Raw genomic sequence first — 27303 nt, forward strand, 5'->3', positions numbered from 1 at the left:
AATATAAATAAAGCATTGCTTATGAGAAAACATCATAAATTTGTAAACTTTTATGCCAAGTGTCCCAGATATTACACTATCAGTGTAATATCTTTAAAGTTTAACAATTGCAGAAATATAAATACTGTAAAATTCCAAAGACATCATTGAAATTTTAGTTATTTTAACATATATTTAGTTTTATTAATCCTGAGTAATAAATTTTTGTTTGTTTCTAGTAGTTTGCCATCCTTAGACTGAGCCAAAAATATATCTTAAAATGTTCAAAATTTATAAAATTATGTTCAACTGAAACTCAATTTTAAAATTACAAGAAATGTACCTAAACTTTCAGATGATATTTTGTTTGTAGCATTTATATTTCTAAAATAGTTAAAAGCTAAAACTATTCTGAGACTTTTGAGATATCTGTATTTACATTCAGTAACTAAAAAAATAAAAATACTTTTTTTTAACAATATGTACTGGGCATGGTATTTTACAACCTCTTGATGCTTTACTGCATTTCTCAACTCTTGGGGTTCTATTGGGGTCAAATGACTAGTTCTAGTCAATGAGTCGTGAGCGTACGGGACTGTATAATTTCCATACGATGCAGTTAAGCTTGGTGAGCATCTCTATTTTGGTTTTGTTTTAGTTAGCTTTTTGTTTATTTGGTTTTGCTCGTTATCCTGCCCTAGTGGCCTTTTATATTATGATTCTGGAAGGCATACACAGAAGATGGAAAAAGGAGACTCAGCTTCCATGATTTTATGTGAACAAAAAACCTTACTGAGTTAGGTCACTGTATTTTAGGATCTGTTACTGCAGCACAGCTTATCCTGACTATACTCTGGTTTCTCTTCAGATCATATAAATCTTTCACCTGTCTGACTAATACAACCTCAAACTCAGGAAGTTACAAATAATAAAAAAATGTAAGGAAAAAAGAAAATCAAATTAATGTTTAAATTTAGAAGAAAGAAAATAGTGTAATTTGAAAACTCAATAATTAGGTTGTTGAAAGAATAGCTAAAATTGCTAATCAATTAACTGACCTAATTAAAAAAAAAATTAAAAGCACAGTACCAAAAAGGATAATGGGAAAATAATCATACAAGCTGAAGAAAGTATAAGGCTAGAGAAACTATCTATGAAGAGTCATAGAAATGAACTTAAAACCTTTATTAATAAAATCATTTAACTTTTTTAAAAAATATAATTTTCCAAAATCAATTCATGAAAGGAAAAATATAAGCAGTATATTTTATAAAGATTTTTTTTTAAATCAATATATAACTCCTTTCACTATTCCACCAAAAGTTTCAAGTCCAGATGAAAAATTCTACCAGATATTTAAGGAGCATTGTTACAACTGTCATTTCATCTCCTCCAGAGAACTGGAAAGGAATAATAACTCTTAAACAACGAAAAGTTGATTTTTCCAACCCCCAAAGTTAGTACCTCCCATACACACAACAATTATAAACTGTCTCTCTGATGACCATGATTACCATTATTCTAGATAAAATATGAGCAAATCCAGCAATACCTAAAAGGACTAATTCACCATAAAAAAAAGTCCTCCTTTGATATATCTGTTACAATCAGTGATCCTGTATTCCTACATTGATCATTATCACCCAAATTCCATAGTTTACATTAGAGTCCACTCTTGATGTTGTACAAACTATGAATTTTGGCAACTGTTTAATGATATGAGCTACCATAGTAGCATAGTTTCACTGCCCTAAAAATCCTCTGTGCTGTCTGTCATCCCTCCTTCCTTCCATCTGATCGTCTTACTGTCTCCATAGTTGTGCCTTTTCCATAGTGTCATATAAATACATATAGTATGTAGCCTTCTTAAGTTAGCTTCTTTCACTTAGTATCATTCATTTAGGTTTCCTTCATGTCTTTTAATGGCTTGTTAGTTCATTTCTTTTTGGCACTGAATATATCCTATTTTCAGGTTGTACCACAACTTTTTAGTTCATTCAACCTGAAAAGTGACTTGGTTACTTTCAGGTTTTGACAGTTATGAGTGAAGAGGCTATAAATATCGGTATATAAGGTTTTGTATGGGTATAAGTTTTCAACTCATTCGGGTAAATACCAAGGAGTGTGATTGCCGAATCATATGGTAAGAGTATGTTTGGTTTCTTAAGAAACTGCCATATTGTCTTCCAAAGTATCTGTATAATTTTACATCCCCCACTAGAAATGAATGAAAAATTTGTCTTGCTCCATATCCTGGCCAGTATTTGAGTATATCAGTGTTTTGAATCCCATTACTCTAATAGGTTTATAGTAGTGTTGTTGTTTTAGTTTTCATTTCCCTAATGGCGTATGATGTGGATCATTGTTCATAAGCTATTTGCCACTACATTGTTTTTAATAGCTAAATGTTGCAAGCAACCTATATAGACCAAAAGTAAAGTTAGGGAGAAACATTATGGTATATCCACATAGTAGAAACCCTTGCAGCAATTATAATGAATGGGAATCACTATAATACACTCACATGGATGTTTTCTTATAATTAAGTGTTGAATAAAAATTCAATAAACTTAATAGTGGGCATAGTATGTCATATTGTTTAAATAAAAAGAATAAAAAATAGTATATTTTTTTCTATAATAACAATATTTCTAGAAGGATTCATAAGAAACTGTTGTCAGTATTTGTTTTTGAATGGTGGGAAGGAAGGCTAGAAAAAAAGTGAGAAGGTGTCATACTTGTACAGTCTTCTTTCATGATGGTCTATCTTTCCAGAAGAGGTGATAGGTTGGTGCTGATCCATAACCTTACACTCTCTATTCCCTGGGAAAAGCAACATGCATTTTCAAGTCATGTCCCAGGGTAGAGTTAAGAATTAAGGATGGCATATATATGGAATTTAGAAAGATGGTAATGATAACCCTGTATGCAAGACAGCAAAAGAGACACAGATGTATTGAACAGTCTTTTGGACTCTGTGGGAGAGGGCGAGGGTGGGATGATATGGGAGAAGGGCATTGAAACATGTAAATTATCATGTGTGAAATGAATCACCAGTCCAGGTTTGATGCATGATACAGGGTGCTTGGGGCTGGTGCACTGGGATGACCCAGAGGAAAGGGATGGGAAGGGAGGTGGGAAGAGGGTTCAGGATGGGGAACACATGTACACCCATGGCAGATTCAAGTCAATGTATGGCAAAACCAATACAATATTGTAAAGTAAAAAAATAAACAGAAAAAAAAAAAAGAATTAAGGATGAAGGAGTCTTTAGCAAAGGAATGTAACAAAACTAACTCTGACAGTGGCTCCATAAACATCATCCTTTGTTCTGATCCTCTAGTGTAATAAAAATCCACTTGTGGGCTTGTGTGAAGGGCAAAGAACACATTTATTTTTAGGTTTTTTTTTTTTTTCTTCCTCACATTGTTGTATCAGTAAACAAAAAGTAAAATGATGAATTTAATCCATGTTAAAAATCAGTCTGAATAATTAGAAACAAAATTATCTACAATGGAAAACTGATTTTGTTATAATTTTATGATGAGTTGTATATGAAGAATTTGTAAGTACAGCACTTTTTTTTTGTCCTTCAATAACTGACCGTATGGAATACTTCTATTTATTTCTGATGAAATAATATGGTGAGCTCTCCATTGTCTATGTGCTCTGAAACTAGTAATATATAAATATATTTTTATGTGTAGCTTCTTATAAGCCCTGTATTCTTTTGATTTCTCCTGGTGGCAATTTTAAACACTTTGCTGTATACTTACTCCCACCTACCCATAGTCCCGTATCTAAAGAAATAAATAACCCTTCATTTTGCCCAGAAGCACTCTTCAGCTGTTGAACCTGTAACTACCTACATCCTGTGGGACCTTGGTCACTTTTTTTTGCTTATGTCTTCAATTTCTTTATCTACACCAATTTTTCTTTCTCTTTGTAAATATAGCTAGCACAGTAGGCTCAAAAACACTTGATTTTATCAGCTTTTCATGTTTTTTTTTTTTCCCTTCCCTTTGCTAAATTATCTTGTGTAATGTACCTAGATGTATTTCTCTCATTTATTCCTTCACCTTTTGCTGTCTAATATCCTCTGCCTGCCTTTGATGGAAATTGCCTTTTCAGTGGTTACCAGGAATGATTTCTCAGTCCATTTTTTTTCTCAGTCTTGTGTTGTGCTCTGCCATTCAGTAACTACGTTAATTCACATAAATGCTAAACCTCTCTATGGTTCAATTTTCTGATCTGTAAAATAGAGATGATAATAATAATGGTAACACTAGAATGTACAAAAAGTGCCTAGAATGTAAAATGAGCTCAATCAACAATACCTTTGACTATTAATACAGCACAGTGATTTCTTTCTCTGCAATTCTTGACTTTTCTCTTCAACATATGTCCTTTCCTTGAAACTTTTCATTATGAAATCTCATGTTGAATTGTCCTCTCTCTACCCACCATTTAGATTTCTATTTTTATTTCACCTTCCCTTGACCTTTTTCCCTTTGGCAATCCCTTATATTTAATTTAAAAATATCCATTGAGAACACTTTCCCCATGGTCCAGTGGTTAAGACTCTTCCCTCCCAATGCAGGGGACGTGGGTTCAATTCCTGGTCGGGAACTATGGTCCGACATGCTTCACAGTGTGGCTAAAAAATAATAATTAATTAATTAGAAAAATATCTGTTGAATACATACTTCATCTCAGACAATGCATACATTTTTCTCTTTATTTACTTATTTTATTTTGCTCCTTCTCATCCTTCTGCAAGGTGTCCGTAGCAAACTCTTCTGTTCCTGAAGTTTCACCCATCACCATCAGGTAAATGCCTGCCAAATTTCTGTCACAGATACTTACTCAACACTTCACACCCATTTTTTTTTCTTTGCTATGCTCAATATTCCACTGCCTCTCCAAATCTATATGCTCTTTCTCTCTTATATCTGTTAGAAATATCTTCATTTTCTTAAACATTTGGTTTTAAAGTAGAAACAACCTTTTAACACTTCTAGTGTATAATGGAGAAGGCAGTGGCACCCCACTCCAGTACTCTTGCCTGGAAAATCCCATGGATGGAGGAGCCTGGTAGGCTGAAGTCGTTGGGGTTGCTAGGAGTCGGACATGGCTGAGCGATTTCTCTTTAACTTTTCACTTTCCACTTTCATGCATTGGACAAGGAAATGGCAACCCACTCCAGTGTTCTTGCCTGGAGAATCCCAGGGACACAGAGCCTGGTGGGCTGCCGTTTATGGGGTCGCACAGAGTCAGACACGACTGAAGTGACTTAGCATAGCATAGCATAGCATAGCATAGTGTATAATGACTTTCTAGGTGCTACTGCTGATACCTCTACACTTTCTCTAACATCACCCACTCTATTTTTCCCATGCACACATCAGAGTTTAAGGTTAAGCCTATACTATTTCTCACTCAGAACTTTGTGTTGTCTGCTGTTTTCATCCCTGACATCTATTATCTTCAACCCATTCTACTCACATCTTCAGCTTCCTCTTACTTCATAAACTGGGACATGCACACAGACTTTGTCAAAATTTTTCAATGTCAATTTTTTTGTCAAAAACATTTGCTGTAATCAAACATTTTTTGAGGTTATTGAGCTAACTCTCCTTGAATTAGCAATCAACACTTTATGAACTCAGACCCCAAACTGGCTTATTACTGTTTCAGGAGGAAGTTCTACCCTTTTTCTACCTATGTATTTATATAGGAACTGTATCTCATATGTGGGTAAATTCAACAAATAAAATTAAAGCTGCATATACTCATAATTATCACTGAAAATTATCCATAAAACTCAGTATATATGTGTCTGATAAAAATTAATACATACAACTCTATCATGAAGAAAGTAATACTTAGCATGAAATAAAAATTATGGCATCCAGTCCCATCACTTCATGGCAAGTAGATAGGAGAACAATGGAAACAGTTGACAGACTTTATTTTGGGGGGTTCCCAAATCACTGAAGATGGTGATTGCAGCCATGAAATTAAAAGATGCTTGCTCCTTGGAAGAAAAGCTATGACCAACCTAAACAGCACATTAAAAAGCAGACACATTACTTTGCCAACAAATGTCCGTCTAGTCAAAGCTGTGATTTTTCCAGTAGTCATGTATGGATGTGCGAGCTGGACTATAAAGACAGCTGAGTGATGAAGAATTGATGCTTTTGAACTGTGGTGTTGGAGAAGACTCTTGAGAGTCCTTTGGACTGCAAGGAGATCCAACCAGTCCATCATAAAGGAAATCAGTCCTGAATATTCATTGGAAGGACTGATGCTGAAGCTGAAACTCTGATACTTTGAATACCTGATATGAAGAGCTGATTTCTTTGAACACACTCCCAACATCAGAGTTTCAGCTTCAGCATCAGTCCTTCCAATGAATATTCATACTTTGAACACCTGATATGAAGAGCTGATTTCTTTGAACACACTCTGATGTTGGGAAAGATTGAAGGCAGGAGGAGAAAGGGAACAGCAGATGAGATGGCATCAACGACTCAATGAACATGAGTTTGAGAAGCTCCAGGAGTTGGTGATGGACAGGGAGGCCTAGCATGCTGTAGTCCATGGGGTCTCAAATAGTCGGACACAACTGAGAGACTGAACTGAACCGAGAAATTAAATATAGAAACTATAATTTTATAGTGGATTCACACAGAAATAGAAGAGATCAAATTAAGGAGGAATTGACCTGATTTCAGTATCTATGCCCTGACACATTCCCATTCGATAGCAGAAATAAACGCCATACTATTAAACTGTTTTCCCTCTCTTTTTCCTTTTACTTGCTTTTTCTTTTGCAGAGGATATATTTTTGAATGTTAAGGCTGTACACATAAGACAGCTATTTATATGAAATGCCTTTTTTTCTTGTGTCCATATCTAATATTCACTGCCACTCTTCAAAATCTCTTCCCAAATAACATCTTAGTAAAGCTTTTTTTTTGAGCCTTTAAATCACACATATTTTCTAGCTCTCTGAAATTCCATAACACTCTGTGATGGTTATATGGCTTTTATCTTATCCTTTTTTTATAGAACATTTGTCAGTACTAGACTTATTGCTCCACGAGGTCAGGGATTTTTCTTTCCATTTTTTTTTACAGTGTTCAGTAGCTAGACAGGTACAAAGTACTCAATAAATATTTACTGAATTGAATTGAAGTCAAATGTTGTTAGAGAAATAAATATGTATGTTTTATGGAGTGTAAACGTTACAGAAAGATTGCATTTCAAAAACCAATATTCAATAAATAATATTTTTAAATAAATCCATTTGGATTTTTTCAAAGTACCCATATTCTTGATATTAACTGCCAGTCATATCCCAGAACAGAAATTGTCCTGTTATAGCCTGTTGTCTCTCATTAAGACAAAAGAAAGTTAAGAAGTTTACAAATTAATAAATCTCTTTTTCACTTTCTTTTTTAAATAGCCAAAACAGTTTAGCAGAGACAAGCAAAATCTGGAAGTGATAGTATGAATTCAGGAAAGCAAAACATATTCTAATAACTCCTAGGAACTCTTAGTTTTCCTATACTTGTTGATTTTGTACTGACTTTTAACCTAAACTATGTATCTCAAGGATACACAAATCAAAATAGTCCTTACAATGTCCTGAGTGTATGAGAGAGAGAGCAAATATGATTTAAGTGATTATAGTAGCTCCCATAATACCAGTAGCTGACTTTGGCTATTATCTGTTTGTTGTAATTGCTATTGTTGCTCAGCCATTCTTATTCTTTTTGCTCAAAGGACAAAACTACAATTTCCACAAGAGTCTTGCATATTTATTAATCAATTTGAAAATATTATGTAGAGCTCGATTTGATAATAAACACTGAATTTTTCTAGCACACGATATCTCTTTAAAGAAGAAATAGTAAAGACAATTTGAACTTGGTTGACTTGGTTATTTGAATTTATTTGTGCACAGTTTTTTTTTTTTTTAAGATTTTGTTTTTTTAGATATTGTAGATATTTATAATTTATAACATATTTTAATATTATTAGTCTTTGTTTTGTTTTAAAAATACTAACTTGACCTGAGTTTCAGCTTTCTTATATATAAAGGAGGGAGCTTAAAATGAACAATCTTTCAGCATATTTACTAAGGTCATTTGCTTTTCAGTTTTACCCAATTGATGGTCATGAAATAAAAATTTAACTTATACCTGGAGTATCCTCTTACCTTCCTTTTGTATAAAAATTAAACCTAAACAAGAAAGGGAAAAGCAATTATTTCAAACATCCCCTGCAAAATACCTGGGAAGAAAGAGCTATTGAAACTTGTAGATTTTATCTAAGCTGTTTATACATATTTATTCATATCTCTTATAACATAGCAAGACTAACTAGATTATAAACTCCTTGGGGACAGGGAATGTGTCTTATGACTTTTTTTATATTACCTAAAGTCTCTTGGAAAATATAAGGTACAGAGTAACCTCTGTATCTGTAGAAACTACCAGACTTTGTGGCATGTGTTATATGTTTCATATTTATCATTTTAAAGTGAGCTAGTATTTTTTGAAAAATTACACAGAAATATAATGGAAGGGAAAATAAAGTAACACAAAAGGTTTTAATGAAAAATTAATCTCTCTCCTACTCCCATGTACCTAAAGACTTCCTCACCAGAGGCAATCAGTTTTAATTATTTCCTGTGTAGCCCAGTGTTCTTTCCTGGAGAATCCCAGGGACGGGGGAGCCTGGTGGGCTGCCATCTGTGGGGTCGCACAGAGTCAGACATGACTGATGTGATTTAGCAGCAGCAGCAGCAGCCCTCCACAAAAAATTCATGTATAGACAGGCCTATATATGTGCTTATATTGACATATGTATGGAAATATAGTCACACATATTGCTAGACAGATAGTTCTAATATAAAAGAACATCTACAGCACACTCACTTGTAGGCCTTTTTTATTAACATGATAGGGAGATTGTTTTATTTTAACTTATGCAGAGTTATCTCATTCTTTTTCACTCAAGTATATAATTTCAATGTATCAGTTCAGTTCAGTTCAGATGGTCAGTCGTGTCCGACTGTTCACGACTCCATGAATCGCAGCATGCCAGGCCTCCCTGTCCATCACCAACTCCCGGAGTTCACTCAGACTCACGTCCATCGAGTCAGTGATGTCATCCAGCCATCTCATCCTCTGTCATCCCATTCTCCTCCAGCCCCCAATGCCTCCTGCGTCAGAGTCTTTTCCAATGAGTCAACTCTTCACATGAGGTGGCCAAAGTACTGGAGTTTCAGCTTTAACATCATTCCTTCCAAGGAAATCCCAGGGCTGATCTTCAAAATGGTCTGGTTGGATCTCCTTGAATCTAAGGGACTCTCAAGAGTCTTCTCCAACACCACAGTTCAAAGGCATCAATTCTTCGGCGCTCAGCTTTCTTCACAGTCCAACTCTCACATCCATACATGACCACCAGAAAAACCATAGCCTTGACTAGACGGACTTTGTTGGCAAAGTAATGTCCTGATTTGGAATATGCTATCTAGGTTGGTCATAACTTTTCTTCCAAGGAGTAAGCATCTTAATTTCATGGCTGCAGAAACCATATGCAGTGATTTTGGAGCCCCACAAAAATAAAGTCTGACACTGTTTCCCCATCTATTTCCCATGAAGTGATGGGACCAGATGCCATGATCTTCGTTTTCTGAATGTTGAGTTTTAAGCCAACTTTTTCACTCCCCACTTTCACTTTCATCAAGAGGCTTTTTAGTTCCTCTTCACTTTCTGCCTTAAGGGTGGTGTCATCTGCATATCTGAGGTGATTGATATTTCTCCCGGCAATCTTGATCCCAGCTTGTGTTTCTTCTAGTCCAGCGTTTCTCATGGTGTACTCTGCATAGAAGTTAAATAAGCAGGGTGACAATATACAGCCTTGACATACTCCTTTTCCTATTTGGAACCAGTCTGTTGTTCCATGTCCAGTCCTAATTGTTGCTTCCTGACGTGCATACAGATTTCTCAAGAGGCAGGTCAGGTGGTCTGGTATGCCCATCTCTTTCAGAATTTTCCACAGTATATTGTGATCCACACAGTCAAAGGCTTTGGCATAGTCAATAAGCAGAAATAGATTTTTTTTAGAACTCTCTTGCTTTTTCCATGATCCAGCGGATGTTGGCAATTTGATCTCTGGTTCCTCTGCCTTTTCTAAAACCAGCTTGAACATCTGGAAGTTCATGGTTCACGTATTGCTGAAGCCTGGTTTGGAGAATTTTGAGCATTACTTTACTAGCGTGTGAGATGAGTGCAATTGTGCGGTAGTTTGAGCATTCTTTGGCATTGCCTTTCTTTGGGATTGGAATGAAAACTGACCTTTTCCAGTCCTGTGGCTACTACTGAGTTTTCCAAATTTGCTGGCATATTGAGTGCAGCACTTTCACAGCATCATTTTTCAGGATTTGAAATAGCTCCACTGGAATTCCATCACCTCCACTAGCTTTGTTCGTAGTGATGCTTTCTTTTTTTTTTTTTTAATTTTATTTTATTATTAAACTTTACATAATTGTATTAGTTTTGCCAAATGTAGTGATGCTTTCTAAGGCCCACTTGACTTCACATTCCAGGATGTCTGGCTCTAGGTGAGTGATCACACCATTGTGATTATCTGGGTTGTGAAGATCTTTTTTGTACAGTTCTTCTGTGTATTCTTGCCACCTATTCTTAGTATCTTATGCTTCTGTTAGGTCCATACCATTTCTGTCCTTTATCGAGCCCATCTTTGCATCAAATGTTCCCTTGGTATCTCTAATTTTCTTGAAGAGATCTCTAGTCTTTTGCATTCTGTTTTTCCTCTATTTCTTTGCATTGATCACTGAGGAAGGCTTTCTTATCTCTCCTTGCTATTCTTTGGAACTCTTCATTCAGATGCTTATATCTTTCCTTTTCTCCTTTGCTTTTCACTTCTCTTCTTTTCACAGCTATTTGTAAGGCCTCCCCAGACAGCATTTTGCTTTTTTGCATTTCTTTTCCATGGGGATGGTCTTGATCCCTGTCTCCTGTACAATGTCACAAAGCTCAGTCCATAGTTCAACGGGCAGTCTATCATATCTAGTCCCTTAAATCTATTTCTCACTTTTACTGTATAATCATAAGGGATTTGATTTTGGTCATATCTGAATGGTCTAGTGGTTTTCCCTACTTTCTTCAATTTCAGTCTGAATTTGGCAATAAGGAGTTCATGATCTGAGCCACAGTCAGCTCTCGGTCTTGTTTTTACTGACTGTATAGAGCTTCTCCATCTTTGGCTGCGAAGAATATAATCAATCTGATTTCGATGTTGACCATCTGGTGATGTCCTATGTGTAGAGTCTTCTCTTGTGCTGTTGGAAGAGGGTGTTTGCTATGACCAGTGCATTTTCTTGGCAAAACTCTATTAGTCTTTCCCCTGCTTAATTCTGTATTCCAAGGCCAAATTTGCCTGTTACTCCAGGTGTTTCTTGACTTCCTACTTTTGCATTCCAGTCCCCTATAATGAAAAGGACATCTTTTTTGGGTGTTAGTTCTAAAAGGTCTTGTAGGTCTTCATAGAACTGTTCAGCTTCTTCAGTGTTACCGGTTGAGGCATAGATTTGGATTACTGTGACATTGAATGGTTTGCCTTGGAAACGAACAGAGATCATTCTGTCGTTTTTGAGATTGCACCCAAGTACAGCATTTCAAACTCTTTTGTTGACCATGATGGCTACTCCGTTTCTTCTAAGGGATTCCTGCCCTCAGTAGTAGATATAATGGTCATCTGAGTTAAATTCACCCATTCCAGTCCATTTTAGTTCGCTGATTCCTAGAATGTCCACGTTCACTCCTGCCATCTCTTGTTTGACCACTTCTAATTTGCTTTGATTCATGGACCTGACATTCCAGGTTCCTATGCAATATTGCTCTTTACAGCATCGGACCTTGCTTCTATCGCCAGTCACATCCACAACTGGGTATTCTTTTTGCTTTGGCTCCATCCCTTCATTCTTTCTGGAGTTATTTCTCCAATGATCTCCAGTAGCATATTGGGCACCTACTCACCCGGGGAGTTCCTCTTTCAGTATCCTATCATTTTGCCTTTTCATACTGTTCATGGGATTCTCAAGGCAAGAATACTGCAGTGGTTTGCCATTCCCTTCTCCAGTGGACCACATTCTGTCAGACCTCTCCACCATGACCTGCCTGGTGGGTGGCCCCACGGACATGGCTTAGTTTCATTGAGTTAGACAAGGCTGTGATCCTAGTGTGATTAGATTGACTAGTTTTCTGTGATTATGGTTTCAGTGTGTCTGCCCTCTTATGGCCTCTCACAACACCTACTGTCTTACTTGGGTTTCTCTTACCTTAGACATGGGGTATCTCTTCACGGCTGCTCCAGCAAAACACAGCTGCTGCTCCTTACCTTGGATGAGGGGTATCTCCTCACCGCCGCCCCTTCTGACCTTGAACATGGAATAGCTCCTCTAGGCCCCCCTGTGCCTGTGCAGCATTTCAATGTATGATGCATTGTAATTGATGTTGCCAGTCTTGCAGTCTGAATTTAACTTGTCACCAGACTTTTGATAATATAGACAAAGCAGCAACACACATCCTCATTTATGTATTTTTGTACATTTAGGCCTAATATACCAATGGAAAAATATTCTAAAATTAGAATTACAGTGGTGAAGAGTTGATATATTTTTCATTACTAATTTCATAATATTGCCTTACAAAAAGATGATCCCAATCTGTAGCCCCTTTAACACTGGAGTTGTTTTTCATACCCTTGTCAAATTTATCTTTGTGTTATACAGCTTTTTAATCTTAATCCAAGTAAGGAAAAATGCTATCAAATTGTTGTTTTATTTTTTTTTAATTGAAAGATGTTTTTACTCCATTGTTGGTAAGCCATTATTGATTCATTATAAAGCTTGCACTTATATACTGGTTTACTGATTTTTATATTGATTTATATGAACCTTTTATATTTCAAAGTAATGTATCTTTTTTGTCAGAGTGATTTCTTTTTCTGTTTTATTGACTTTATTTTGACTTTATAGATGGATTTTATAGTTCAAGTGGACAGTATTTAAGTTTATTAACTTTTCCTTTATGCTCTCTGTTTGTACAATGACCATTTCAGGGTTTTGTTTTAATAGCTATTTTATTCTAGAATGTTTTTGCTTTCATCATTTTTGCTTTAAAACACTTACTTCTTTGATCTGTCTTTAATTTTTTTTGGTGTAAATATTGAGTGAAGATTCAACCTTTTATTTTTCTCCAGGTGACTCATCAATAATCCTATCATCATTAATTTTGTAATTATTTACTCTCTACTATTTTGAATTGTCAATTTTTCTATATTAAAACCACGTACATAAGTGACTTTACTTCTGATGATCACTATGCTATTTAATTATTGATGCATACTTACATTCCATTATGACAGAATTTAACCAGTGTTACTTTTAAAACATTTCTAAATATTTGGCATATATAGTTCCTACTCAGCAAATTATCTGTATTTTTTAGAAGATGCCTCATAATATTTGCAGTTTTATTTTCTTAAGTTTAGGATAAGTTCATGGGATTAAAATAATAAAATTAAAATTGGGATGGGATTAATTTGAGAAAAAAATACCTTTCTATTAATATATTTTATTCTCTGAAATCAAGCTATGTCATTATTCAAGGCTTCTTTTGAGTTTTTTAAAATAAACTTTTGATGTTTTTCATACAAATAATATACAGCTCTTTTAGTTTAACCCAAAATACTTTGTTTTGTAGTAGATTTTTTGGCTGACCTTTTCTTCTGTTGTCTTTATATATATGGAACCTATTGATTTTTGTACAGTTTTTGAAGCAGTCTACATTTTTTAAAATTCTGTTTCTTATAGTTCTTAGTTATACTGACTTATAATTATGCAATAATATAAACTGCATATAATGATATTATTTTCTAGTCTTATACCTATGTCTTTCTACTATCTAATTGCACTACGTAATATTTCCAGGTAATATACAATATTAACATTTGTTTAGTTATGGTATTATGGGAAGATTTATAATATTCCTCCATTTATAATCAAAGTCATTATTGAAATATTCATCCATTCTTTTTTAAGAATATTTTGATAAATAAATAACATAGAATATTATAGAATATATTTATATTACATGTGGAACTGATCATTTATGTTTTTCTCTTATTTGACATATAATACCATGGAAAATTGTTAACACATTTCTATAAGTAAAACATCTTTTCATCAGTATGTAAGTACATTAAAATTCAATAGGCTTAAATTTGAAGAAAACCTTTAAATATATAATGACGATTCAGTTCAGTTCAGTTCAGTTCAGTCGCTCAGTCGTGTCCGACTCTTTGCGACCCTATGAATCGCAGCCTGCCAGGCTTCCCTGTCCATCACCAACTCAAGAGTTCACTCAAATTCATGTCCATCGAGTCAGTGAATCCCTCCAGCCATCTCATCCTCTGTCGTCCCCTTCTCCTCCTGCCCCCAATCCCTCCCAGCATCAGAGTTTTTTCCAATGTGTCAACTCTTCGCATGAGGTCGCCAAAGTATTGAAGTTTCAGCTTTAGCATCATTCCTTCCAGAGAACACCCAGGACTGATCTCCTTTAGAATGAACTGGTTGGATCTCTTTGCAGTCCAAGGGACTCTCAAGAGTCTCCTTCAACACCACAGTTCAAAAGCATCAATTCTTCAGTGCTCAGCTTTCTTCACAGTCCAAATCTCACATCCATACATGACCACAGGAAAAACCATAGCCTTGACTAGACAGACCTTTCTTGGCAAAGTAATGTCTCTGCTTTGGAATATGCTATCTAGGTGGTCATAACTTTCCTTTCAAGGAGTAAGCGTCTTTTAATTTCATGGCTGCAATCACCATCTGCAGTGATTTTGGAGCCCAGAAAAATAAAGTCTGCCACTGTTTCCACTGTTTCCCCATCTATTTCCCATGAAGTGATAGGACCAGATCCCATGATCTTAGTTTTCTGAATGTTGAGCATTAAGCCAACTTTTTCACTCTCCTCTTTCACTTTCATAAAGATGCTTTTAGTTCCTTTTCACTTTCTGCCAAAAGGGTGGTGTCATATGCATACCTGAGGTTATTGATATTCCTCCCGGCAATCTTGATTCCAGCTTGTGCTTCTTCCAGTCCAGCATTTCTCATGATATACTCTGCATAGAAGTTAAAGAAGTAGGGTGATATTATACAGCCTTGATGTACTCGTTTTCCTATTTGGAACCAGTCTGTTGTTCCATGTCCAGTTCTAATTGTTGCTTCCTGATCTGCATATAGGTTTCTCAAGAGGCAGGTCAGGTGGTCTGGTATGCCCATCTCTGTCAGAATTTTCCAGTTTATTGTGATCCACACAGTCAAAGGCTTTGGCATAGTCAATAAAGCAGAAATAGATGTTTTTCTGGAACTCTCTTGCTTTTTCCATGATCCAGCGGATGTTGGCAATTTGGTCTCTGGTTCCTCTGCCTTTTCTAAAACCAGCTTGAACATCTGGAGTTTCACAGTTCAAGTATTGCTGAAGCCTGGCTTGGAGAATTTTGAGCATTACTTTACTAGCATGTGAGATGAGTGCAATTGTGTGGTAGTTTGAGCATTCTTTGGCATTGCCTTTCTTTGGGGAAAACTGACCTTTTCCAGTCCTGTGGCCACTGCTGAATTTTCCAAATTTGCTGGCATATTGAGTGCAGCACTTTCACAGCATCATCTTTCAGGTTTTGAAATAGCTCAATTGGAATTCTATCACCTGCACTAACTTTGTTCTTAGTGATGCTTTCTAAGGCCCACTTGACTTCACATTCCAGGATGTCTGGCTCTAGGTGAGTGATCACACCATCGTGATTATCTGGGTCATGAAGATCTTTTTTATACAGTTCTTCTGTGTATTCTTGCCACCTCTTCTTAATATCTTCTGTGTCTGTTAGGTCCATACCATTTTTCTTCTTTATTGAGCCCATATTTGCATGAATTATTCCCTTGGTATCTCTGATTTTCTTGAAGAGATCTCTAGTGTTTCCCATTATCTTGTTTTCCTCTATTTCTTTGCATTGATTGCTGAGGAAGGCTTTCTTACCTCTCCTGGCTATTCTTTGGAACTGCATTCAGATGCTTATATCTTTCCTTTTCTCCTTTGTTTTTCACTTCTCTTCTTTTCACAGCTATTTGTAAGGCTTCCTCAGACAGCCTTTTTGCTTTTTGCATTTCTTTTGCATGGAAATGGTCTTGATCCCTGTCTCCTGGACAATGTCACGAACCTCTGAACCTCCATCCATAGTTCATCAAGCACTCTATCTATCAGATCTAGTCCCTTAAATCTATTTCTCACTTCCACTGTATAATCATAAAGGATTTGATATGGGTCATATCTGAATGGTCTAGTGGTCCCCTACTTTCTTCAATTTAAGCCTAAAATTTACAATTTAATATTTTTCCATTTCCTTTTTATTTGCCCCACTCATTTTATGAGATGTTGGTATATAATCAGCCAATAACTAGTATTTATCCTTTTAGGTAGATTTTTTATTCCCATTACACCTTAAAATTGTATAAATTAGAAAACATAATTTTAATTAGAAGAAAAATACAAATATTCTGGAAAGGAATACTTTTCAATAAAGCAATTTACATATACAAAAACATTGCTTTCCAGGAATTTCACATTTGCTTTTGAAACATTCTGGCTAAATAATAATTTGTTTTTCTTTCAAAGTCAATTAAAAAAAACATATTTCTCTAAATTTTGTCTGTATATATCTTAACTACTAAAATGTTTAGTAACATTTTATATTCTTCTGTGAAAGGGCATGTACATAGTCTGAATATGATATGTTGAAGTTTAAGGTTATAAATGTAAAAAAAAGAGAAATTATCATCTTAAAAAATAAAGCATTTACTTAATTTTAGAGCTCCAGAAGACACTGATAGCATTTATCTAAATTTAGGACTCTGAAAGAGACTTATACTACTATAAAATATATTTTAAAATTTTCTCTTAAAAGTATTGTAATTAAACTTTTAATTAGTTATACCTTTTTTTTTTAATAGAGCAAGTCAATAACTTGAAACTAAAGACAGTATCAAGGCTTTCACGCTAAAAACACTGTTAACAATCAGGACAAGTACTACTCAAATGTCTTTGTGAAAATAAGCTGTCAAACTATCACCAAATAGATTTCTTGGTAAAAGCAATTAGTTCTGCTCTGACTGAAGACAATGATCACTCATTATTACCGTGGCTTAATTGCAAAAATTAAATGCATGTTGTTTCTATTTTCTTAAGGGAGATGCATCAGCAAAGCCTGGGTCTGTGATGGAGATATTGATTGTGAAGATCAATCAGATGAAGATGATTGTGACAATTTCTTGTGTGGACCACCCAAGTACCCTTGTGCTAATGACACCTCAGTCTGCCTGCAGCCAGAGAAACTCTGCAATGGGAGATGGGATTGTCCTGACGGGTCTGATGAAGGCGACCTCTGTGGTATTGTACATTTCACTGCCTTGCTTCTTTCTGGATACTAGAACCTTTTAGTGTACTCCTTGATACTTATTCTAGAAGCATTAGCTCCTTCCAGTAATTCCCTTTAAATGTAAATTTTAGCATGAACCCTACTTACATTTTGCAGGCAACAGTATATTTATTTGAAAATTTAAATGTGATCATAAATTTCTAAAAATGAAGCAGAGAAAGTTAATGTCCATCTAGCTAACCTTAAGAGTAGTATAGCTGTGTTCCTCATTTGTGCTTCCCTGGTGACTCAAAGAGACTGCGTGTAGTACAGGAGACCTGGATTCAACCCCTGGGTGGCAAAGATCCCCTGGAGGAGGAAATGGTTACTGACGCCAGTATTCTTGCCTGGAGAATTCCATGGGTAGAGGATAGAGGAGCCTTTGAAGAGTCGGACACGGCTAAATGACTAACACTTTCACTTAAGGTCTCTGAATATTCAATGTTGTTTCCACAATTGAACTGATTATTTTTTCCTCAGTGAGTCACTCAGAACAGGAGATTCCTGTTATTACTAAAGGAGATTACTGTTATTGCTAAACCATGAGATGAAGTTTACTACCATCTAATAGATTTTGTCTGGCCTTCTGATCGTTATACTAGAAACCTTTTTTAGGAATGTTGAAAGGAAGAAACTGGATAATGAAGTGAAAGTATTAGTCACTCAGTCTATTATTCAATTTTATATGATTTTCTCAGAATTTTTTAGTTCTCATACAGTAGCTTTCTTTAGTATGCTTTCTCTAGTTAAAATGAGTTCAATCTGATAGCTTTTGAGCTTTGAAATAACTTGCGACTAGCCATCTCTTTATGCCACCAGCACATATAAAGCAATTACATTTCCTTCTCTGTGGGGAGATCAGAGATTTAACAAGGAGATTTTAAAAAATATGTTTTCCAGACAATACTGAAGGTGACATCAATGGAGTAATGAAGAGTTTACAGAATGATAAGAACAATAATGAGATGACTTGAGGCAGTAAGAAAATACCTTTAGGAAATTATTAAGCTACCTGATTGGAAATAGGAAGACAACTACATTTAAGTCTACAGTTATCATATTTTGATCTGAATTGAGCATTAATAGCATACTGAGTGATATAAAAAGACTTGTTATTTTTAAAACTTGTGCAATAAAAATCCAAACAATCTGTGATTCTATAAAATAACCTTGAAACAGTAAATACAACAGCCTTCATTCATCATTGCTAACATTTAAACAAGCAAAAGCTTTAAAAATTAAACAAAAAAATTGCAATTAAGGGATGACAGAGTTAGTTTACATGTATTCACTTCTTTTTCTTCCAGCTTGTTCTCCCTAATAAAGTAGCTTGGTGGATGGAAAGATCTCTTACCTTACAGTATATGAAAATTGCTCATGAAGTTTCTAAAAGAAGGAAACTATAAGCAGTATTAAAATTAAAATTGTGCAATTATAGAAAAAAATGAGATTTTTGACAGGTTTGAATTCTCTTCTTCAATTATTTTGATTAAGTCACCCAGAAAGGTGGCTCAATTTCTGGAGTTGTCAGTTTCTCCATTAAAAAAAATGGACATAATGATATCTGTCAGGAAATCATGGTAATAATATCTGATGTATTTCAGGTATTGAAATAAATTAGTAGTTTTCTACCTTTTTTTCACCTTTTGGGGTAAGTGAAGGAAACAAAAAAAAAAAAAAAAAGAGAGAGAAAATACTGTCATTAGAAAAATGAAAAGAATCCTAAGAAAATGCAACCTTATTTTCCTATCCTCTGCTCCCCCAATTCGGAAAGTAAAAAAAGGAAAGGGAATTTCTTCTGAGTTTATTTCTCTACTTCAAGATTGAAACCCAGATCTTGCTTATCAAACTACTGTACTCTTTGGCCAAGAAGCCTTGGTCAAGGATTTTAAATAATTATAGACAGTATAAAAGATCTCAGTAAAGCTGGGTATGGAAGTACCAGAGAAGATAAAAAGACATTTTCATCCTGATTGTAGCACTTTGGGATATTGAACTCATACACTCTGTCCTTTATGAGATGAAGTTGAGGAAGAATTGGAACAGTGAAAAACAAAAACAAGCACTGGTCAAGGAACTGAATTGCAGAAGGCTCTTCTTTCTCCTAAAAGAAACAAGAAGTGCTTTTATGTGCACCTCTGCACCATCACTTATGTAGATGGTAATTTTTTTTTTTAACTCATGGAACACTTATTTTACTTTTGAAGAATATGAGTCCTAGATAGTTGCTGTAATTATTAGTGGCTTAATTCAGATAGAATTGATTAGGAGGCATCCACAGGATTATACAGTATCAATCTATTGCCATAGCAGAATACACAGTGACTCTTCAAATGATTTAACCACCATTTTCTTGAAAAAATTGATCTAATCACATAAATACTGAAATAGGTGAAATACAAAGCACTATAAACATTTTGTACAATGTTTTAGTTCTCCACAATTTTGTTTGGTATCATTTATCAGCAATATTGTTACCTGTAGAGAAAAGACACTTTGTTCTCTTGCTTTCAAGTTTTTTTTTTTTCCCCCCATCAATCCTAGGTTAGGTCCTGTCCAGCCAGACAAGGGTGTTGGTTTGAGTGCTGCAGCAATGGGCATCATGAGTCATTTACCCAGTGGACATGAAAAATATACCAAGTGAATTAACTTTAAATCATTGACATGAATTAGTTAGTAGCTAAGAAGTGACTTTTAGAGAGAGATACCCTAAGTTGACAAGGTTTTTTTAAGCCATTTGCTATAGAGGATGAAACTGTAGGGTTGACCCTCTTCATGTCAACTCCTTCCAAATAGTTATATCCAAAATAGCTCTTCCTTCCCTCTCTGCTATCCTACCTACTGTTGAAACAAAAACAGAGATGATTCCTATCCTGCCCCTTAGTACATGTAAAATTTATAAAAATAACTTGTAATCTGTAGACTCAATACTTGGGAGATGTCTTCAGATGTAAACTTCCATCCTTTGTTTAGCGAGGTTGTTTTCTCCAAATAAATCTGATCTATTAAAAAAAAAAAAGCTTGGGGAATTTAAGCCTAATGAAAAGATCCCCCCACCCCACCCCAGGGGGAATTTAAAGTGATTTCAAAAGGAAATGCATATGCACTTAAGAAACAAATGGTGGCTCAGTGATAAAGAATCCATCTGCCAACACAGGAGACATGGGTTCAATCCCTGGGTCAAGATGATCCTCTGGAGGAGGGAATGACAACCCATTCCAATATTCTTGCCCAGAAAATCCCACAGACAGAGGAGCCTGGTGGGCTACAGTCTATGAGGTCTCAAGAGTCAAACACGACTTAGCGACTAAACACACACACAAGGTTTTAATCATTTGTGATGGGAGTTAACTGTTGATTTTTGTTACAAACATATGTCAAAAATAAGCAAAACTGAACACTAATTAAAATGGTAAAGATAAATCTTACTCAGTAATAACTATTGCAATAGGACGAGTGTCCAACATAAATTGAAATCAGCTTCATCAAAACAAATGATGAGAAACTTTAAAGGCTAGAATGTGCTTAAGGATGTTAAGCGGGGGTGCAGGGTTGGGAGGTTTGAAATAGGGGAGGAAGGTACATGTGTCTAGGCCTCCTGCTTTTGTTAATTGGTGCTCATTCCGGAGAAGATACTAACTTCTTATCTTTATAACTGGAGTTGTTGTTTAATCACTAAGTCATGTCCAACTCTTTGTGACCCCAGGACTGTAGCCCACTAAGCTCATCTGTCCATGGGATTTCCCACCACTCCATACTGGAGCGTGTTTCCATTTCCTTCTCCAGGGGATCTTCCCAACCCAGGGATCAACAAGTCTCCTGCATTAGCAGGTGGATTCTTTACCACTGAGCCACGAGGGAATCCCTTGGGACTGGAGGCAGTGATATAAATCAGAGCAAGATGCTCACAAAGGCTGGGAGTAAGACTGAAAGAGTTATCTCTTTGAATGTTTATATTTCAAAAGGTGACTTGCAGGTGCTCAAAAAAAGAAAAAAAAAAAAAACACTCTGGGTGGTAGAAAATTTACATGGCAAGGGTGCAAAAAAAAAAAAAGATTTATATTGCAAGCTTTCAAAAATAATTTTTCTAAGATGGGGTTCAGAGGGCTTTCTGCCTATCATCAGGTTGTGGCTGAAACAAACAATGAATTCTCCTGACAGCTTCGTGAAGTCATGGAGCTTTCTAAGGCAGGCACTGTAAGGGGGGCTGAGGTCATTCTAGGGATGTTGCTATGAGCTTTTAGAAACTGTACTATTTGTCCAAGATTTTTATTGGGTTGAGAGGAAGGGGATGGGGAGAGGATTTGACAGTGAAATTGTTTGTGCTGAGAGTCTGCAGTTTTTATTGGCCAAGACTGAGGACTAGTTAAAAGGAAGATTAAGCGATGCTTGACTGGAGTTTGGTCAATGAGAACATCTTTCTCAGGTAACAAAAATTTAAAACATGCTACAGGATGATAGGTTTAGGGTTAAGGGAAAATTGGCAAGGGACTAGTGATACACATATTGCCGTTCAATTATGTATGTTAAGTTGTATATTTCAATGTGCATTTGCATTTATCCTAAAATCTATGACTTAATTCTAAAGGTAGTATCAGAAAGAGACATTTGAATAGTGAGAGAACAATCATACTTGAAATAAGCTAAAAGCATTGTAACAATTTTTTTTCACCTGCTGTGTATGATGACATTACTTTACAGTAATTCTCTTGGAAAAGAATGTCAATTGAACTAAAATGGGGCAAATACTTTGAAACGACTGCTATTTTGAAATGATTATGATTACAGGTGAATAAACATACTTGGAGGAACCAAGAAATGACTCTCTTTTCTTCTTTAAAATAATGCCAAACTTGAATTGAATTCTTAGAGACAGGAGTTAATGTAGTTATTTTTCTTTTCTTATTGCTGTAACATCTTTTATGGTGACAAATGTGAAGAATAGTTGACCCATAAAGAAGTTTAAAATGTGCAGAGAATATTTTTGAAAGCCTTAACTTTCCAGTCCAAATTTTTGAACTGGGTGAATTTCCATAGAGAACAAAACATATTAGAGCTATATAAGAAAATATTATTGCAATTTGCAAATCATTGAACAATATTCCTTTTCAGTATGTCTAAAAATACACCTAATTGAACAGGCTTTGAAAACTACTCAACTATTTTTAAAGGCAAGGAAGACAAAACTTATTTTGTCCTTATTAATAGACACCTAATATAATAATATATAGCAAGAGTTAATATCATGATTGCAAAAATAAACACTGGCTATTTTTGTCAAGTGCATAAATATGGCATTTTAAAATTTCCCAGGTGGACAGATACTAGCTCAATTTAGGAACAGTTGTGTGCTTTTGGATGATTTTGTAAATTTTGTTATTCAATATGTGTTTTTAACTGCTTACTCTATGCTAGGCACTTTAACTATGGGATATACATGGTAAACAGAAAGGATGTTTGTATATTCTCATATATCCTACAATCTTGTGATGAAGTAGAATGATAAATGTATCTAATGTGTAATTATAAATTATAAGTGCCTTAAAGAAAAATTCTTTCTTTATGAAACTATTATCATTTGTGCAGTCAATGTTAGTTGCTCATTATTTTAGCCCAAAATGCCAGGTCAAGTATTTTTGTGTATTGTTTATTCTATTTCCATAGCCTCACTGAATTAATAATAATAACAAATATATGAGGTACAATGTATAATTTACCTAAATAAATATCTGTAGTCAGTAAAGGACAAACTAATCCATTCTGGATTATAATTCTAAATCAGACTATAGATGTAGAAAACAATATATAGATATAATACATACATATATATATGTATGCTTGTTCCTGTTTATTTATAAACACTGTGATAATCAGATTTTCAGATCATCAGTATATGTGTGTCTCTTTTGGAAGCCCCAAAATTCTGATTTTGCATAATTGCTAAAAGACTGAGCATAATATTTCCAGTAGTAATAGAAACACTTAACTCACTTTAGTTCTATGGAGTACAATAAAGTGTACTGCAAAATTTAGAGAAATGCAAATTTTCCATTCCCAGTTTATATCATTAGCCTGTGCTATGCTCGTCATGTCTGACTCTTTTCAGCCCCATAGACTATAGCTCACCAGGCTTCTCTGTCCATGGAATTTCCCAGGCAGGTATACTGGAATGGGCTGCAGTTTCCTTCTCCAAGGGATCTTCCCAACCCAGGGATCGAACCCACATCTTTTACCTCTCTTGCACTGGCAGGCAGGTTCTTTACCACTAGCACCATATGGGCAGCCAATTTGTATCATATAGAATTCTATTTGATCATTGGATAAATTTTTCATCATCCCTACCCCTTTAGGACTAAATTTAAAAAAAATCTGTAAAGATCTTTCTCAATTTATTTATAATCTTTAATTCTAGATTTAAAGAAATGAGTTCAATGATTAGTACTTAATTGAACAAAACAATTCATGATGCCCTATTATCTGTTCCTATCCTTTTATAGATGAATGTTCACTGAACAATGGAGGCTGTAGCAACCACTGTTCTGTTGTTCCTGGAAGAGGAATTGTCTGTTCCTGCCCTGAAGGACTTCAACTCGGCAGAGACAATAAAACGTGTGAAATTGTAGATTATTGTAGCAATCATCTAAAGTGCAGTCAAGTGTGTGAACAGCACAAGCAGACAGTCAAGTGCTCATGCTATGAAGGGTGGAAGCTGGATGTGGATGGTCAAAGTTGCTCAAGTGTTGGTAAGTAGATGTATATTTTGCTATATTTAAGAATAGCAAGTGGTATGTGTTTCTGTATTGTATATCTTGCTATATTTAAGAATCGGTATTGAGAAAAAAAAATAAAAAACCAACTCAGAAAATTACTAATGGATTTGATTAAATTTAGAAAAGGCACTAACATATAATGCACCATTAAACCTATGCCAAAATCTTTTGGACAAAAAATATTAAAATAATCCTTTACCGTTAAAAGCCATCTGATTATCTTTTCTTTAAATACCTGCTTTTGTCATCTTGCTCCCCAGGTGCTTGTTTTTCTATTCTCCAAAGCTTTTACTTTTATTTACTTTTGAGTGCTTTTTATAACCCCATAAAGTCTGGCCCAGTCCCACACTTCATCTGAATCTCTGTGTTTAGTCATTCATGTCCAGGTTTCTGCAACCCCATGGACTGCAGCCCACCAGGCTCCTCTGTCCTTGGGGATTTTCCAGGCAAGAATACTGGAGTGGGTAGCCATTCCCTCCTCCAGGGGGTCTTCCCAAACCAGGGATCGAACTCAGGTCTCCCACACTGCAGGCGGATTCTTTACTGTTTGAGCCACCATCTGTATCTCTACTGCTCTTGAAAACAACTTAACTCTGGCTGTATTCATCTCTTGCTTGCCCATTTAAGACATACTGCTGATTCTCTAGGTCATATTCCACAGTAGGAAAAGCAAATGAAGGCTATGGAACGTGCCAGAATTTGAAATCTAATCCTGCTGCTGGCAATCATAGTGTATTTAACCCCAGGCCGGTCACCCAAAACTTTTGAGCTTTGGTTTTCTCATCTTTCAAATATCAATGCCCAGCACAACAACACGTTGCAAAAATGACAAGAAGCACGTTTACTATGCCCCACACTCGTTCAGTGCTTAGTGAGTGGTGGTTTCCCATAACTTCTGTAGGTTATTAGTCTGAGTCACTGGGCACTAAGAGGTCCATGGATAGAATTGGAGGGGGTCCATGAAGTTTCTTAAGGAAAAATTTTACACTTTTATTTTCTTTAATCTCTCCCTGAAAGTTAACATTTCTTTGAGTTGTGAATGTATGCCACAGACCAGTTTTTAGCAGCAACAATGACTATGTCTCTGTGAAGTGACCACTGTGAAATATCACTGTGAAGTAATAGTCATATTCATATTATGTTAAAAGTTGTTGCTAATATCTCAAAATCTCTCTTACTCTCAGGCTTTGAAAACTACTACTCCTTCAGTAATGGGAGTCATGTGACCCAATGCTGAATCTTGTTACTGAATGTGTTAATTTAAAAAAGCACATATATTCCTCCATCAAAAACTGTTTTTATTTATATGATAAATGCATTTGAATATATTTAATTCTTTTTTATTTACCTTTGTTATACTTTTTTCTAACTGTTTTTGGACTCTAAAAATTCTGATTAGGAGTACCCGGGCTTCATCAGGCTCCTAAGAACCCATATATCATAAACATTTTTCATTTTTTTCCTTCTACTTAGATTGTACTTTCCCTCTTTGTCTCTAAAAATTCTGGATATTTTTAAAACCTACTAGTGCAAATCTTTCTTCTTTAATGGAGTCTTCTTCCAAACATGCTGGCTGTCTCCACTTATTTCTCCCTTCTATATCTAGAATTTGTCTAAAGAAATATATTTATGTTTTTATTTATCTCCCTCCTTTACTCTTTACTTCTCCAGTAAAGTAATAGCTGTCTTGAAGTCAGAAATCAAGTTATAGATTTTTCTCTTGTGTTTTACATAATATCCAATAAAGTAATATGAATTAAAAGGATGATTTTTTCAGAGAACATTAAATTATTTTATTACCTTATTTCAAATGTTGTCTTGTAGTTTTTTTTTTCCTGTTAAAATTTGAGTTCTAGAAGCATAAATTTAGCAAACATTCATTTGACTTATTCTCTTACAGAATTCTTGCACAATGTAATTAGCAAGATAAATAGCAGTTTATTGAAATAAAGATAACCATTTCATATACATGTTTGGAGTAGGGGAGTGATAGATCAAACTTAGATATATAATCATGTTTTACAAGATAATTGGCTCCATTTCTGATTTTTGGATATAGATCACAAAATGATTGACTTATTATGGCTTTGTACTCTATGAAATGAATACTCTATAAAATCAGTTTAACTCAAGTTAAATATTAGAACAATTCAACTTTTGAATATAAGTTACCAGGTGCAAAGGTAACTCTTCTAATGGAATTGACCCCTTCTACTCTCAGCTCAGAAAGAAAATCTAATAATACCATATCATTTTTCACTGTTAAGATCGCTGTGTATCACACCTAGCTTTGTTGATAATTTAACAGAGAAGCAAAATTATATTTTACCTTTTAAAATTAGTGCAGAGTTTTATTTGCTGGAAGATTTCTGATTACAGTTTTGATTTCCATGCTTGTGATGGGTCTGTTAAGATTTTCTATTTCTTCTTGGTTCAGTTTTGGAGTTATACTTTTCTAAGAATGTGTCCATTTCTTCCAAGTTATCCATTTTATTGGCATATAGTTCCCGAGAGTAGTCTCTTATGATCCTTTGTTGGAGAAGGCAATGGCACCCCACTCCAGTACTCTTGCCTGGAAAATCCCATGGACGGAGGAGCCTGGAGGGCTGCAGTCCATGGGGTCGCTAAGAGTCGGACATGACTGAGCGGCTTCACTTTCACTTTTCACTTTCATGCATTGGAGAAGGCAATGGCAACCCACTCCAATGTTCTTGCCTGGAGAATCCCAGGGACAGGGGAACCTGGTGGGCTGCCGTCCATGGGGTCGCACAGAGTTGGACACAACTGAAGCGACTTAACAGCAGCAGCAGCAGCATGATCCTTTTTATTTCTGTGTTGTCTGTTGTGATTTCTCCATTTTCATTTCTGATTTTGTTGATTTGATTCTTCTCCATTTTTTTTTTTTTTTTTTTTGGTGAGTCTGACTATGCTTTGTCTATTTCATTTATCTTCTCAAAGAACCAGCTTTTAGTTTCATTGATTT

General features: G+C 35.3%; 1 protein-coding gene across 1 annotated transcript in view; it reads left to right on the forward strand.

The window, feature by feature from the left end:
- The window catches only part of LRP1B (LDL receptor related protein 1B), a 2167013-nt gene that overhangs the window by 1377157 nt on the left and 762553 nt on the right, over window positions 1-27303 (forward strand). The window contains exons 22-23 of the mRNA XM_070768349.1: window positions 17322-17522; window positions 24048-24293. Coding sequence (XP_070624450.1) covers window positions 17322-17522; window positions 24048-24293 — 447 coding nt within the window. The remainder of the gene's footprint in view (window positions 1-17321; window positions 17523-24047; window positions 24294-27303) is intronic.

This window comes from Bos indicus, chromosome 2, assembly GCF_029378745.1.
Source record: "Bos indicus isolate NIAB-ARS_2022 breed Sahiwal x Tharparkar chromosome 2, NIAB-ARS_B.indTharparkar_mat_pri_1.0, whole genome shotgun sequence".
Taxonomy (NCBI): domain Eukaryota; kingdom Metazoa; phylum Chordata; class Mammalia; order Artiodactyla; family Bovidae; genus Bos; species Bos indicus.